This window comes from Eulemur rufifrons, chromosome 8 (genome assembly GCF_041146395.1).
Source record: "Eulemur rufifrons isolate Redbay chromosome 8, OSU_ERuf_1, whole genome shotgun sequence".
Taxonomy (NCBI): domain Eukaryota; kingdom Metazoa; phylum Chordata; class Mammalia; order Primates; family Lemuridae; genus Eulemur; species Eulemur rufifrons.
Window position 1 is genome coordinate 30,971,792 of NC_090990.1, and position 17,731 is coordinate 30,989,522.

Genomic DNA, 17,731 nt, shown 5'->3' on the forward strand with positions numbered 1-17,731 from the left:
TGGGTTGTCTTATTCAGATAATCCTTCATTTTCAGGTAATACTTCCTTCAGAGCAGTTAAGAGAAAGTGGAATATTTTGTTAATTGTCTCCTATCAGAAAACATGTAAAGAGTAACTAACTTAAAAGGTTCATTTTGTGTCACCTTTTGCAAAGCAATTTAATATTTGTCTAAAGCTAGAGTGTTGGAAAATTGATTTGCTTTAATAGCACTAGAAGTAGTTTAGTTCTTGGTTAATGTGGCATCTGATGTTGTGATTGTGTCTAATTTTGGGGTGTGTGTGTGCGTGTGTGTGTGTTGAAAACATGTCTGTCTGGATATGTAGTCAATTGCCACCAGTAGTATACCACCCACACCTTCTGATCTCACAATAAGCCTAATCTTAACATTTGAAGTTGACAAATACAAGCTACTCCTAATAATTTAATGAACATTTTGTAGGGTATTTATTTTGAAAGTAATGACTCTCTAACGATAATATATACAATTATTTAAGTTTTAAATCCTGTTCCCATTTGAATTTAACAATAATTTTATGGTATAGCCAAAGTCAGACTTGGTCATTATCTCCACTTTATGTATGGGAGGACAGAGCTCCAGAGAGATTAGGTGTTTTTTCCAGGTTCTCAAAAATTTAAGTCAGGTCTAAGGTCTGGGGCACTTCCCACTGTCCTCATATGGTCTCTCTGGTGGCGGAAGAAGTTTAAGGGTAAGTCAGTTGTGGAAACCAAGACACTCTCCTTGTAAATAAGAGTCTGAGTTATTGGAAACCACAGTTGGGGTAGACACAATGGAAATAAAAGGGAAGCCCATGAAAGTGAAGTAGATCTGAAAGAAGATTTGGGGAGACTGCAGGCCATGAATGGGGGTAGAGCTTGGAAAAATTACTCAAAAAACATTTATTGAGAAGTTAACATTCCATTGTACAATGCTATCATGTTGGGCTACAGAGCTGGAGAGGAAGATCTAAAATACCCAACAGAGCTCTAGACATCAGGGATCTCAACCTGTAGTTGTGACTTATAATAATAATCTTGACCCTCTATTTTCAACTTTTCAAGTCTTTTCAACTTTCCCCAATAGCATCCCATCCATTATCTCAGCTAAGCCTCAAAAATCTTGATTGGCTCCTTGAGATGTGTCATAATATAATAGATGAGAGCCTGGGCTTTGGATCTATGCTACTGAGATTTAAATCTCAGCTGCATAACTTTCTAGCTGGGTGACATTTGGCAAGTTATTTAGTCTTTTTGTGCCTCAGTTTCTTTATTTGTATAAAGGAGATAAAATACCTACCTCTAGAGTTATTTTAAGAATTAAAATAAGTACATATAAAGCACTTAGACAGTGACTGTCACACAGAAATAGAGCCATAAAGTTGACTATTCTTATTTAGGCACAATGACTACCATAAAACACATTTTACAGATATGGAAATTAAATCCCAGAGAAATTAGATGATTTTTCCAGAGACACAGAAGGTCAATGACCTTGAACAAAGTTCTCTCTGAGTTCTTTTCTAATGTTTCTATGGGCAAATTAACGTGAAAGTGTTTTTTTCTAAGTATCTTGCTCATCTTGGGAGTCCTCATTTACTCCGGTGACTTAGGCAAAGGTGTAGATGGTGCAGAGAAGAGATGGAAGCACCACAGATAGTCCTAATCCATGACCTATTGAGTGTCCTCACTCATTCGGATTAACTTGAGGAAAGCCCTCTTCACATCCTTGTTCCGGAGGCTATAGATGATGGGGTTAAGAAAGGCAGAAATGACATTGTAGAACAGAGCCAATTTCTTGTCATCCTCTGGGGAGGCTTCAGAGCCAGGCCTCATGTACATGACCATGCATGGAATACAGAACATGGTGACCACAGTGATATGGGAGGCACAGGTGGAGAAGGCCTTGATCTGCCCTTGGGTGGAGCGAATCCTTAGAATAGCTGTGAAGATGTGAATATATGAGGCCAAGATGAGAGATAATGGGATCAGGAGCAAAATGAAACCCAAGATAAAGTCCACTTGGTCATTGAGGGATGTGTCTGCACAGGCCAACTTCAAGACAGCAGGAATTTCACAAAAGAAGTGGTTGATCTCATTAGGGCCACAGTAAGGCAGATTCATTGCAAAGACTGTGTAGACAAGGGCACAGGTGAGACCACAGAGGGCAGAGCTGACTGCCAGGAGTACACACAGGGTTTGACTCATCTGGATCCCATAGTGGAGTGGATGGCATATAGCAACACATCTGTCATAGGCCATGGCTGCAAAAATCCAGGTCTCAGTGATGCCCAAAGTCAGGAAAATGTACATCTGGACCACACATCCAACATAGGAGATGGTCTTCTCCTTGCTTATAAGATGGACCAACAGCTGGGGCACTGTGGTTGTGGCATAACTGAGGTCCAGGAGAGAGAGGATGCTGAGGAAGAAGTACATGGGGGTGTGGAGGCGTGCATCTACTCTGATCAGGGTGACAATGAGCCCATTGCCCAGGACTGTAAATAAGTAGAGGAAAAGGAAGACGAAGAAAAGGATCCAGTTGGTTCTGGGATTTCTGGAGAAGCCCAAGAGGATAAACTCAGTTACAGAGCTGTGATTTTTCCAGCCTCGACTGTGCATGGCCTACCTGCTGAGGAAAGAAGAGGACACATTCCTGAATCCTTTGCAGTCTCAGTGGGAGGACATTGTGTGAGATCCACAGAAGCAGTGACTGAAACTACAATACCCAGAGAACATTCCATCCAAATTGGCCTAGCATAGCTCTAGGTATTTAATAGGAATTCTATAAATACTTGCTCCTTTGTCGAATTAACTAGCCCTTATAAAATTCCAAGGGCCTTGTTATGGGAATTGTACAGACAAAAAGTCTTATTTTGAAGAATGCACACACACACACACACACACACACAGAGCATATATCAGTCAAAGTGGGAGGCCAGGAAAATACAAAATGTTTTGCAGTAAACCAAAAAGTTCTAAACCTGTCTGTAGTTCCTAAAGTCATTCTTTCAAATAACAAGACCAACAGGTGCTGCGAAGAACAGTGTAAATGTAAAACAAACAAAGAAAAAACCCAGTTTCTTTTCTTTGCCTTCTTCCTCTCTGATGCTATACCTTTGAAAACCCACATGCCATACATTTTCAGGAAAAAGGAGATTTCAAATACACTTCTTTGGGATGAGAAGAGAATCTTTCCCCTACAACCTCTCTCCCCTCACCCCGCTTTCCCAGCCCCACCTGCAGTGATTACAAGTGTAAAGACAAATTGAGTCATAAAGGTGGCCTCTGAGACTCTGAGACTCAAGAATGAAAATGTAGATAAAACTTCTGTGCCCTTGGCATTTCTCAAAAAGATGAATCACAGTTAGCTAGGAACGAGAAACCTATGTGTCTGGAAGCTTTGCTTGAAAACCAGCAAAGAATGTCCCACAGCCACGCTGTTCACAGGCGAGAGCTGAGTGGTGGGTGGGAATGAATGTTCAGTTTGGTCTGGACTCGACCCTTGATCCCAGGTGGGATGCCTGGGCAACAGGACATGTTATCGACTAGTCCTTTACTCTTTACCCTTTTGCCAGTCCTTAAATGACTGCAACAGAATGCTATCACCTGGATATACCACTATTTTCAGACCCCAAAGAAGGAAAGGGCCATTTATAAAATGGCACTGTAAAATGCTTCAGTAAATGTGATCCCACTAGATTGTCAACACGACCCATGGAGGCAGTATAACCATTTTAGTTTTCATAAAATCAGCCATCCAAGGTCTGATAGATAGTAAGTGATGGAGCCAGGACTCAAACTCCAAGACCTATGTTCTTACCACCACATTAAGCTGAACCGTGTCTCTCACACCATCAAATTTTATGCAGAGTTTAGCATGCACCAAACACAAAATAGGCCAACTATTGCTGACATTGTGAGAGAAAATTGACTTCTTATTCACAGATTTAGAGGGCAGAAAGTACATGTTGCACAGCATTGTGAATTGTCTAGTTTTTCTCATAGAAAACCCCCAATCCTTGGCCAAAATTTCAATATCTGAATTGCACAGAAAGTGAAAGGCTGGTAGCTAACAATTTGGGTTAAAATAACGCTCCACAAAGCCATGGACAGGACTCAGGCTCAGATGGATGAGGAAATGTTAGATGCAATATGCAATAACATAGGAGTTAGCGGGATTCCTTGCTTTAATTGTGAACACAACCTAGTAAGTGCTAACTACGTGCTGAGAAATCTGAAATATATCTCCAACCTGGATCCCTCCCTTGAATGTATCTGTCCAACTGCCTACTTGATATCTATCTTCATTGGGAAGTCCAATCAGCAAGTTAAGCTTAACATCTTCTAAAATCAAACTTCCAATCTTCCCCTGTAAACCTGCTCCTTACACAGTCTTCCTCAACTCACATAATGGCAGTTTCATCCTTTGAAGTGGCTAAAATGAAAAAACAAACAAACAACAACAAAAAAAAACCTCAAAGTCTTTCACACTTTTCCTTATCCCACACCCCCCATGCAATACATCCTCAAATATTCTTGGTTCCCTTCCAAAGATATATCACAGAAAAGATCACTTCTCATCATCTCCACCATTGCTACCAGTCCAGATCATCATCTTCTCTTGCCAGGAATATTGCAGTATCCCCTAACTGGTCCCATGGCTTCCACTGTCTTCCCCCACAGCCTATTCTTAGCACAGTTACTAGAGTGATCCTGTTAAAATGTAGGCCAGACCAGGTAAATTCTCTCATCAAAACCCTCCAGTATCTCCTTGTGTCACTCAGAGCAAAAGCCAAAGTCCTGATAACCGTTCCAGGGTCCCCCATAACGTCTCTGTCCTCACTTCCTACCTCTCACCTCTCATTCCCTCTGCTCCAGGTATACAGTTTTTTGTTGCCCCTCACACAAGGCATCTGCTGTTTCAGAGCTTTTGTACTTAACTATTTCCACTGCTGGAAATTATCTTTTCCCAGATATGTTTATGGTTCACATTCCCACCTCCTTCAAGTATTTGCTCAAATGTCATCTCAGGGAAGACTTGAGTCTCTCCTGACCACCCTGTTTAAAATGGAAACACCCCACAATCCTTATCCCTACTTCCTGTTTTATCTTTCCTAAAGATAGCATTTAGCATATTCTAATGAAATATAACTTTTTGTCAGTTTCCCTCACAAGAATGGAGGAGTTTCTGTCTTCTTAATTCATTGTGTATTGCCAGATTCTAGAACAGTGTCCTGAATATATTAATAGCAGGTATTTATAAATGTTGGGTAAATGACCCAACTGAATCTGAGCTGGGCCTCCAAGGCACAAGCAACCAGGGTTGCTCATGGTGGAACTATCTATCCTTGGTGCGGAATCTTACTTCATATGCAGCTAGCAGTTGTGCCGACCTCATTTTGGGTCTTTCCCTTGAATTTACACAACTTTTACCAGATTTCTAAACAGGGACTTGTCCAGGCCATTTACATACATTTTCCAAAGTCATCCCACAATATTTCAAAGTCAATACTCAGTATTAACTGCATCTTACAACTGTGGAAATTGAAATTTATCAGAGTTAAGCAAAGAGCCCAGTGACTGCCCAGAGCACCATTTTCAATTCTTGGACCTGACATTTAAAAGGAAAAAATAACAAAGAGTTATCTCTTTGAGTTTATCTACCTGAAGAAGAGACTTTATCATAAAGAACCTGTGAAACCATGTTATTTAAAGAAGAGTAGAAGAGACGAGAAAGTTGAGCTTGCAGACTTATAAGGGACTTGAGAGATCTCATGAAATTTTCCAAGGTTGTCATGCAGAAAAAGGTAGAAAGGTGTAATGTATGTTCAGAGGGAAAAATTATAAATTATTTGTGAAAGTTACAGGGAGGGCAAATCTTAAGCTCAATTTACAAAACAGAAAAAATACCTCTGGTGATTTACACTGCCAAATGATGGAATATTTTGCTATTGAGGGGAGAGTGAAATAGTAAGCTTTCCACATTTAGAAGTGTTCAAGCATAAGCTATAAGGCCATATTATTCAGAAGTACTATCACTGCTTTGGATGTGAAGTTAGGCTAGACAACTTTAAAAGTCTCTTTTATCATAACTATCCTAAATTTCTAAAGCTCAATGACATAAAGATTCAGGGAATATATAATTTGAGGGGTGACTCCTCAGTAGGCACCCAATCCCATAGCAGCATCTAGAACCAAAACAAAGTAATAGTGTAATAATGGGAACAAAGTAAGCCTGAAAGTAGGAATACAATATTGGTCAACTGTTACATGAACTTTAAAAAGATAATTTAAACTTTCTGCTGTCTTGTTTTTGCAGATATAGAGCTCCCTCAGGGCTATTCTTGGTGCCTAGAAGGGGTTACTCTTCTGCCTCCTGAGCAGGCCCCACGTGGGATCGACCCTGGAAGGAGAAGAGAGATATTAAGAAAAGGAACAGGCTAGAGGCTAAAGGAAAAACACGGTTATAAACCTGCTTTAAATTTTTGGTATGTTTTCCTGTTTAAAATTCTTTATTCTTGTCCCTTTTGAGAGAATGTTCTAAGAACCGAATTAGGGAAATATGGACTATAAAAATTTTGTCAAGTCGCAACTGTACTTAAACCACAGGAGGACATAACAAGATCCAAGACAGAGTAGGGACAAGAAGCTTATTTTTACTAAAGGAGGACGAAAGCTTCTTCCTTGATCTTCCTGCTCTAATCTCTCTTCCATCTAACCCATCCTACACACCGCCAGAGTGACTGTTCAAAAAGCAGAGCAGACCATGCCATTTCCCTGTTAAAAACTCCTTACAGAACTCTCATTATCTATTACTAATACCGAAACTTCCTAACATGGCACTCATGGCACTTATCTATTTGGCATTTCAACTTTACTTCCTGTATTTTTGCTCAATGCTTATGTTTTCATATAGCTTGCTAGCTAGGAATGGCTTTTGAATTTTATTATAATATGGCTGAAAAAAATTATTCATTTATGTCTGTGGCTGCTTTTGTCCTCCAAAAAGAGTTGACAGGTTGTGACAGAGACCATAGGAGTCTCTGTATGTGTCCCACAAAGCCTAAAATATTTCCTATCTGGCCTTTTATAAGAAAGAGTTGTTGACTGCAGCTCAAGGCAAACCAACTCATTCTCCACCCTCCAAATTCTCCAGATACATTCACAGAGCTGTGGCCCATGAGGCAGTATGTGTCAGGGAGGCAGTAGAGGCTCTGGGGTCAATGAGAATTAGGTTTGAGTCCAGCCCTGCCACTTACCAACAGCACAAACTAGAGAAAGCCATTAACCTCACTAAACCTCCATTTTATCATCTGTAAAAGGAGGAGAATAACACAGACTTTGGAAGCTTTTGGGAAGTTTAAATGAGATCTTAGATATATGCAACACTATAGCAATAATTATCAGTGGTTACTACTACTATTGTTAAATTACTCCTCTAATTGAAATGCCCTTCTCTTGTTTTCTCCATTTGGTAAAATCCAAATCATGGAAGTCTTCTATTATTCTCACCATACTTCTCCCTCCTCTGGATTCTCATAGCACCTTGAATGTACTTTTATTACTGCCCATACTTAGACTGGTACACACACTGATCTATGGAATTCCTTAAAGATGAAGAACCATGTCTTACCTTTGTATTGCCAGTTCTTAGAACAGGATATGTGTAGGGACTAATAAATATTAGATTAATGACTCTATGAAGTTGTACCAATGATACAAGGTGAGTCAGTTGCAAGAATGAATTTTTAGCTCAATGGTTTTTCCATCATTTTCTCTTTCAAAACTACTCTCGAGATCTTCCTCCTTGAGGACTTCTACCAAGGTTATCTACTCCCACAACTAAAATTCTCTCCTTGGCAATTTCTTTTAACTGAACTGAACAAGTTAAGTGGAAAGCAGGACTGATGAAATCAAGAACATATGAACAGTCCTTATATTATCTTCCTGAAATGTGCTTCTCTTCCAGTCTTAGTATGTGTCACTTAAAATGACATTAAGGTGGGACATGGGACAGGGATAGAATTCATTTTCATTGAGCACTTACCATGCACAGTTACTTTACATCAAAGACAGGATAATGGCTAAGAGCATGGGCACTAGCATCAGACCTGGATTCTAGTCCTGAATCCACTGCTAATTAGAAGAGTGACACTGGGCAAGTTATCCAAACTTTGTGTGTCTACATCTTCTAGAAACCAGTGATAATAATAGTACTTAAGTCAAAGGATTGCCCTGATGATTAATTGAAATATTACATGTAATGTTCTTAACACTGTCCCTGTAGAGTAGTGTTCAAAAAAAGAGTAGTTATTATTGCTGTGTTATTTTATCCACACATCAAATCTTTTTCAATCCACATCTGTCTTTATCCAAAGACCTCTTTTCACTGCACTCTACTGCTTCTGCACCATCCACAGGTGACACTGTGCCAGAGTCACGGCTGCCAGTAAACTGGTGGGATTAGCGTTCCCAGACTCCTAGTCTTGTCCTTCATGTCCCTTACCTATCCTCCCACTCTGATCCAAGGTCTCACGCACACCCTTCCTCCATACCCACATCCCTCAACTGCCTTAGGCAGCTCTGACATCCATATACTGGACCTATTTCAACTGCATCTCAGCAGCTCCCCAGAAGATACCCTGATTGGTGTATTAATAAGGCCCATGGGTATGGAGGATCAAACAGTCCCTAAGGGTGTAGCCAGATAGGATCCCAGTGTAATCTCAGGAGCCTTTCAGTGCTGAGGGATTTCATTACTCAGGAAGTTTCAGCAACAAGCAAGCAATCAGGATAGTGATAAGGGCTGTGTGTGCCCTAAAGATTTTGGGAACTAGAACTCCAGGAGGTATGTAGAAATTGGTCCTTTAACTAAGGCCTCCATTTTGGCAACTCTAGGTGAGAGCAGAAAGTAGCCCAACACCAGGATCCAAGTTTTAGCTGTTCTCCTGGACTTATTTGAACTTTACCTAGGTCCTCTATAGAAAAATAATGTCAGAACTGTAAATCCCTTAGATACTGCCTTCCCAAACTCACATTTTAGAGATGGGGAAACTGAGGCCCAGTGTCTGGAAATAATTATGGAGAGTCACACAGGCAGGACTAGAACTGGGAGTAAGGTATCCTGATCCCACTCTGTAATGTTTTCTCACCTCTCCTGGTTACTGGTGTATCCCACTATGGGTTGAGATGGTTTCAAATCTGTGTTGGTCTCTTCCCATTTCCATGCCTTCCAAGTCCATTTTTAGCTTTTTTTATGTAGCCCAGGAAAATTTCTTCCCATCTTTGTCCCCACTGACTAAAGCACCAAGTGAGTGTTTGAGCAAGGTGGGTGTTAGGTAGGAGTGGGGTCAGCAAATGATGGGAGATGACGCTGGAGAAATCATCAGGGCCAGGTCACGGCAGGTCTTGTAGGCCAGCCTGAAGAGTTCATATTACATATCAAGGGCATTGAGGAGCCATCAGAGTTTATGATTCAAGAATGACGTGGTGCACTGGTGTGCTGGGGCTGCTCACAGTGGCTCACGAGAGACAAACCGTGCTCATGTCTTCCCAACTCTGTGTTCAGTGGCATCACATTGGTAGCCTGGAATTGGCCTTGATGAGGATATTTATTCCAAAGCAATCATGGAGTACAAAAACTACAAATCAAGGCTTCTTATTTTCCCCAGAGAGATGATTGTTAAATGTTTACCAGCACACCATTGGTTGGTCAGATGAATGTTTTCAAAAGATTAGCAGACAGATAGCTAATAAGACTGGAAGGAGGAAGGCCAATTGGAAGCTTTTAAAATAGGTTATTTTTAAAAAGTGAGAGATTATTAGGCTTTATTGGCCAGGTATAGTGTGGATGAAAAGAAGGGGACAGACTGGAAAGAATGAAAGAGGTTGAATGGTGACTACCTGGATGTGGGGCATTCATTGTTTTGGGCTATTGGGTGGATTGTGGTGCCATTTATTGGAGAGAAAAGCCCATGAGGGGAGCAGATTGGAAGTGAATGGCAATGAGCTTCCTTTGAGACATGTTGAGTTTGAGCTGCCTCTGAGACATTAAATTGAGATATCGGTCAAGCAGATGGACACAGATGTATGCTCATTAATTTTAACATTATGGAGGACTAAGGTTTTCTATATTGAATCTTGATATTCAAATGGAATTGGAATTAACTTTGCTTAATGGCATATCAGACTTTAGAATTTCTCTCCATCTTATCTCCCCCATCATCCATATTTCTTGTTTCTGTGATATTGAATGCATATCAATCAGGAAATCCCTTTTCAATTGCTCAGTAGGGAGTAATTGTTATTTATACTTAGACATAAAGGTGAACAGCTTTGTTCTCTTAGACAATTCATTATTCAGAGCTATTCATACCTTCTATTCTCCTCTCCAAGAAGAAACCTCAGTTTATCTCCCCAAGTGCAGGATGTTCTCTATTAAGGAAGCACTCATATCTGGGGCAGATACAGTTGGGGAAAAATCTTTCCACAGTCTAAGAGATCCAGTTCCATAACATTTCCCAGGGAGTCAAGGAGAAGATAAAATTTAGGCAACAGGCATTAAATAGAGCTGAATACTAGAGAGAAGATAATTTAGAGTAAAGACTTTTGAGCTGAAGCAGATCATGCCACACCAGAAAGCAATGCTTCACATCCATTGAAAATATTTGATGTCAGAGATTTGCTTCCATACCAACTCACATCAATGCAGTCATTCTTAGACCTTCATATTAGTTTTCTGGGTTTTCTCCCTAATAGACACTGTTCTTGCAAGATCTTCATTTTAGTTTTCTAATGGTCAAAACCAAATGGATCAAGTTTATGGGTAATTTTATTTATATTTCCATCTTAACCAAAACTGTTTTTTCATAGATCCTTTTCTATATGCCACTCTTTTTGGCCCTGAGTCCCATTCAGCTTATTTTAAATATTATTAGTGAGATAAAATTTTCATACAGTGAAATTCACAAATCTGAAATATATGATTATAAATGTCCAAATGTCTAATACATGAAGGAAAAAATGACAGAATTAAAGTGAAAATTGAGAAAATTTATAATCATCATGGCAATTTATAGAACAATTCGATAAAAATCAGGATATACAAGATCTGCACAATGTCAACTCTTTCAATACAACTGACATTTATTAATCATTATAGCCTACAATAGCATTTATTTCAAGTGCATATGGAATGCTTACCAATACATACCACATATTGGGCCATAAAATTTCAAAAGATTGAAATATTATTGAATGCAATGGAATTAAATTAGAAATCAAAAAAAGAAAATATATAGAAAAGTTTCAAATATTGGAAGTTCAATAACACATTTCTCAGTAACTCATGTATTAAAGAAGAAATTACAAAGGAAATTAGAAAATATTTTGAACTGATCGATAATGAAAAGACAACATATATTAAAATCTGTGGATGCAGCAAAATTGGTGCTTAGAAGAAAATATATAGCTTTAAGTACTTATATTAGAAAAGAAGAAAGATCTTTTTTAAAAAAATCTATGTTTCCACCTAAATAACTTTTAAAAAATTGATTAAATAGAAATGGACGAACAATAAAGGAAATCAATGAAACCAAAAGCTAGTTTTTTTGAAAGGTTCAATAATATTGAAATTTGCTAGCCAGATGATGAAGAAAGAAAAACAGAAATTACCAATATCAGGAATAAAGAGGAGGCATCACACAGGCCTTAAAGATGCTTAACAAATAATGAGAATATATCATGACCAACTTCATGCTGACGAAGTCAACAACTAGATAAAATGGGAGACCTCACCCCTTCCTCCCCTGCCCCCTGCAAAACAAAAAAAGAAAAAGAAAAAAATAGATTAAATGGATAAATGCCTTGAAAAACACAACTCAGAATGGACATGAGAAGAAACAGAAAATCTGAATAGTTCTCCAGACAAATGGAACTGACAGGATATTATATAGATATAGGTATATACATATAAGAGGGGACTTAGTGTGGGAATTGGCTCATGTAATTATGGAAGCTGAGAAGTATTACAATATGTCATTTGAAAGCTGAAGATCCAGGAAAGTTGGTGGTATAATTCAGCTGGAGTATGAAGACCTGAGAACTAGGGAAACGGATAGTACCTAACTCTCACTCTGAGGGTGAAGGCCTGAGAACCAGAAGGGGTGAGGGGACATTGATATAAGTCTGGAGTCAAAAGGCCCAAGAACGAGGAACTCTAAGGTACAGGGGCGAGAGAAGAAGGATGCCCTAACTTAAGAAGAGAGAGAAGAAATTCACCCTTCCTCTGACTTTTTATTCTACTGGGGTCCTCGGTGGATTGGATGATTCCCACTCACATTGGTGATGGTAGCTGTTCTTTACTCAGTCTACTGATTCAAATACTAATCTCTTCTGGAAACAGTCTTGCAGACACACCCAGGAATAACGCTTTACCAGCTACCTGGGCATCCCTTAACCCAGTCAAGTTGACACATAAAATTAATCATCACGGTGTATTAAAGAAATTAAATTTATAACAAAATACCTTTCCACAAAGAAAACTCCAGGCCCAGATGATTTTGATGATAAATTTTATCAAAATTTAAGAATGAAATAATACTGATCTTAAAAAAAAAAACCTTCAAAAATCAGAGGGAGTGGAGACTTCCCAATTCATTGTATGAGGAATGTATAGCCTTGATTCCAAAACCTGACAAACACATTAAAACAAAGGAACATTACAGACCAATATGCCTCATGAGCATAGACACAAAAATCCTTAACAAAATATTAGCAGTTTGAATCCATCAATGTATAAAAAAGATTTTATGTCATAACCAATTAGTATTTTCCCCAAAAAGGAAAGACTGAATTAACATTTAAAAATCATCATGAAGAAAATGTGAGGAAAAAACATTGAAAAATCAATCAGTGTAATTTTTCACACTGATAGAATAAAGGGCAAAAATAGAATAACTACTCCAGTAAGTGTAGAGCAAGTATTTGTCAAAATCAAACACATATTCATAATTTTAAACAAATCTCCCAACAAACAAGGAACACAAGTGAACTTCTTCAACCTGATAAAGGACAACCATGAAAATCCTATAGATAAAATAATACTAGAGGTAAAATTGGGAATGTATTCCCCCTCAAGAACAAGACAAAATATCTGCTCTCACAACCTCTGTTAACATCATGCTGGAGGTCCTAGCCAGTGCAACGAGTCAATAAAATAAAATAAAACACATATTTCTATGGTTCAAATGTGTCCTCCAAAAAGCCTGTGTTGGAAACTTAATCCCCAATGGGAATTCAACAGTACTGGGAGGTGGTGCCTAATGGGCAGTGAATGGATTAATGCTGATTATAAAAGGGTTCAAGGCTGTGAGTTCAACATCTTGCTCTCTTGTGTGCTCTCTCTTGTCCACATGATTCTTGATTGCTTCCACCATGTTATGACACAGCAATAAGGTCCTCACAAGATGTGGCCCCTAGAACTTCTCAACCTCCAGAACTGTGAGCCAAATAAGTATCTGTTCATTATAAATTGTCTAGTCTGTCATATCCTGTTATAGCAGAATAAATTGGACAAGACACATGCAGATCGGAAAAGATGTAAAACTGTCTCCATTCACAGACAACATGATTGCTGTGTATAAAATTCTTAAAGAATATACAAAAAATTACAAAAACTAGTAATAGTAATTAGCAAGGTAATATGATACAAAAGTAACATAAAATACTATATTTATATACTGGCAGCAATCAATTGTAAAATAAAATAATTCTTTTCACAATAGGTTAGATGAATAAATTAGTGAAATCTCTCTCCCTCTCTCTCTCTCTCCAGATAGATACATAGATAGGTAGATAGACCAATCTAAATAGATACATATATTTGATTGATATAGACATGATCTCTCTCTCTCTAAACATGTATATTTGATTGATACAGTCATTTGATTTTCAATATATATGCCAAATCCCTTTAATGGGGAAAGGAAAGTTTTTCAACTTATAATGCTAGACAAATACATAGTTGTTTGCAGTGCAAATGACCTTGATTCCAACCCCACACCACACACACACAAAACTAATTTAAAATAGGGCATAGACATGAACTTAAAAGGTAAAACTATAAATCTCCTAGAAGAAAATATAAGAGAATATCTTCATAACCTTGGCACAAGAAAAGCACAAACCATAAAAGAAGAAACTATTAAACTGATCTCATTAAAATTAAAAACCTTCACTCATCCAAAAACACCATTAAGAAAATGAAAAGACGCGGCCGGGCGCGGTGGCTCACGCCTGTAATCCTAGCACTCTGGGAGGCCGAGGTGGGCGGATCGTTTGAGCTCAGGAGTTCGAGACCAGCCTGAGCAAGAGCGAGACCCCATCTCTACTAAAAATAGAAAGAAATTATATGGACAGCTAAAAATATATATAGAAAAAATTAGCCGGGCATGGTGGCGCATGCCTGTAGTCCCAGCTACTCGGGAGGCTAAGACAGGAGGATCGCTTGAGCTCAGGAGTTTGAGGTTGCTGTGAGCTAGGCTGACGCCACGGCACTCACTCTAGCCTGGGCAACAGAGTGAGACTCTGTCAAAAATAAAATAAAATAAAATAAAATAAATAAAAAAAAAAAAATAGAAATAGACCTACAGAAAATCCAGATATTGGGGCTATCAGACAACATTTCAAGTAACTGTGATTAAATAAGATGGAGAATTTCAGCAGAGACTTAGAAACTAAAAAGGAATAAAATTGAAATTTTGAAACTAAAAGTATAATAAATGAAATTAAGAATTATTACGGGGTTTACTCTCCCTCTCCATTTTGGTGGGCTGGTGAGTGTGCACTTAATTTTGCTTTCCAGCTGCCTTGAGTTTCTCTTCCATTTGAGCCATGTACCCATGTGGTAGGCCTTCATTTCAAGCCAGCATTGGAATGTGTGTGAGTTGCAGGTGATTAATTTTGGCTGAGTGGTGGTCGGGGGAAGGCAGTGAAATGCTCTGCCTGGCTTGTTTCCATGGGGGCCTCTGCAGTACTGGGGTTAACTTCCTTCCCCAAGACCTGGTGACCCAGGAACAATATACTGTGCTTCAGGTTGAAGATGAAATCTACTGAGGAGGGAAGGCCTGAGTCTTTAGCACCCTTGTGCCAGCCCAGAAGTGGCTCTGGAAAAGCCTCTATAATATCTATCGACCCCCTGAAAATCAAGTGGGCTTGGATTTGGACATTCTCAATAGAAAGGGTTAGAGGCTGATGGGAGCATAAAGGCAGAGATTTTTAGGTAGTTGATAGATTCTGCAGTTTTACTTGATTCCTGGATAGAAGCTGGATTCATCTGATAACAAAGAAGTAAAATTTCAAGAGACCAAAACCAGACCTGAATCTCACTTTTCTAGTCTGGACCGCTTCAGTGCTATAAATCCTGGATATACCAAAGATGATGACTGAATTTTTCTTTTACACGTGAAGGCAGATGATTCTTCAAATTAAAGATGGAAGCTGACTTTTCTTACCAGAAATGGTTTTATACAATCAACTTGCAAAAATGACTCTTTGCAGCATCTGGAGATCTCACTATCCCATAATGTCTTTGTGTGAAGACATGTTGCTCTGTAATTACTGAAAGTGTCACATCAAACTTTCTGGTTATGCTTGGGTCACCACCTGCTCTCACATCTTCTGTGATCAGCATGGTAGTGGTGAGTTTAGTCAATTTGCCCTGCCTGCACAGTGCCCTTTCTGGAAAGCTAGATATTGTCTGCACAGAACTCAGTCCCTCAGAGGAATATGAAGGTATGGTATTAGCAGTACTGTGACCAGTGACTGTGTTGGACATTAGCTCTCGAGCACTGGCCTTCTGGACATATCGGGTACATTGGGAGTGTCTCTATCAAGAATATAATTTTAGCAAGGCTGAGGGCCATCTGAAACAGATGGAGAAGACATATGTTCAGCAAATACAGAGCAAGGATGTAGAATTGACCTTTGTGCAAAGGGAGGTCACCTCCATGAAGAAAGAGCTAAAAGAATACAAGAAAAAGTTCAATGACATCTCTGAGAAACCTGTGGAGTGCAATCACCAGTATCAACCGCTCCAAGGCCTCTGTGATGGTCTTCGGCTATGAAATCTAACTATTGCTATCCAAGAAGGCACAGTAGGACCATCCGTGATCACACAGTCTGGTGTTTTTGACTTCCATGTGGGAACAACTCAAAGTTTTCTTTGGATGATAAACCAATTCGAAATTGGAGATGGAGATTTTCAGTTCAGACTGTTTTTTGTGGGTTCTCCCACAGCACCTGAACCCAGCAACAGCTTTTTTAGTTTTGCCTCTCCAAGTCATGAAACACAGCAGGAGCAAGTCTCTAGCAGGGCCTTCAAAGTAAAAAGAATTTAGCTAATTTTACAGAATGTTTCTCTGTTCACTTTCAGTAATTTCATCTAGCAAATGATCTTTATTCTAGATAGGAGTCATCAACCTCTTTGTGTTTTTAAGTCTTTGAAGTTGTCTTCACATCATGAACTTACAAGAAACTAAGTGGCAATGAGGAGGGACTTTAGAGTCTGGTTTCCTTTTTTCTGTTATTTAAAGCATGAACATTTTAATAATCTCAGTTTCATCATTAACTGTTGAATTTTCATTGCTAGCAAAAAGGTCATGACATTACTGTGTGTTTCATAGATCACGATTTCTGTCTGGGCTGTTTCTGGTTGAGTTCTGTGTTTATACGTATGTATATAAGTACCTATGTTATATGTCTACATGTCACTTTGGATTCTGGTATATATGTATATGTACATGTGTTAATGTACACTGATATTTTGCTTTATTTGCCAGTATAATTGTGTGAAAATTTTGGTCTTGGAAAATGATGGGAGCTCTGTGGCTTGTTACTTGAGTGTGTGTCTTTATTTGTGGATTAACATGTTTGGATTTGTGTTTATGTCAGTGAATGAGAGTACAATTTGATGCATATGTGTCCAGTCCCTAGTTGTATTTAAAAATAAATCACATTGATAAAGTTATTTTGTAAAGTTGAGTTTTTGGCATTTACAGTTGGCCCTCCATATCCTTGGGTTCTGCATCCATAGAGTCAACCAACCACGGTTCGAAAATATTCAGAGGAAAAAAACAATAAAAAAATAACCATACAGCAATAAAAAAAAATACAAATAAAAAAGCCAATACAGCCTAAAAACTATTTGCTTAGCACTTACAATGTATAGGTATTTTAAGTAATCTTGGGGTGATTTAAAATATACAGTGGAAAGTGAGTAGGTTATATGCAAACACTATACCATTTGGTGAAAGAGACTTGAACATTCAAGAATTTTTGTATCCACAGGGGTTCCTAGAACCAATCTGCTGCAGATGCCAAGGAACAACTGTATTTTAAAATAAATCTACTTATTATATTTTTTTACCTTTTTGTCAATGTTGCCTTGGGTTTTACTTATTTAGGAATACACTTCTATGGCAGAAAATTTGCCAATTTGTTATTGATCTCAAGAGACTATATTAATTAAAATAGTTTAAACATTTTTTTAAAAAAAGAATAATTACTGATTTAACAGCAGTGTAGACATAACTGAATAGAAAAACTAGTAAACTGGAAACCAAGTCAAAAGAAATTATAGAAACTGAAGCAGAGTGACATAAAAGCATCACAGCAATACAGGTCAGGTCATGGTGAAAGGCTGTAGAACAGTATTTACATAGGATCTCATCCATG

At 38.5% G+C, this 17,731-nt stretch overlaps 1 protein-coding gene and 1 pseudogene across 1 annotated transcript; one reads left to right on the forward strand and one right to left on the reverse strand.

The window, feature by feature from the left end:
* Nucleotides 1–1,669: 1,669 nt before the first annotated feature.
* On the reverse strand, nt 1,670–2,617 carry LOC138389453 (olfactory receptor 2A5-like). The gene has a single exon (XM_069477817.1). The coding sequence runs from the start codon at nt 2,615–2,617 to the stop codon at nt 1,670–1,672; it is 948 nt and encodes a 315-aa protein (XP_069333918.1).
* A 12,964-nt stretch (nt 2,618–15,581) lies between these two features.
* On the forward strand, nt 15,582–16,395 carry LOC138389454 (E3 ubiquitin-protein ligase CCNB1IP1 pseudogene; annotated as a pseudogene).
* The last annotated feature ends 1,336 nt before the right edge of the window (nt 16,396–17,731 follow it).

Excerpts from the sequence above, each read along its gene's own strand:
- LOC138389453 (XM_069477817.1), bottom strand. The coding sequence starts at position 2,617 with ATGCACAGTCGAGGCTGGAAAAATCACAGCTCTGTAACTGAGTTTATC.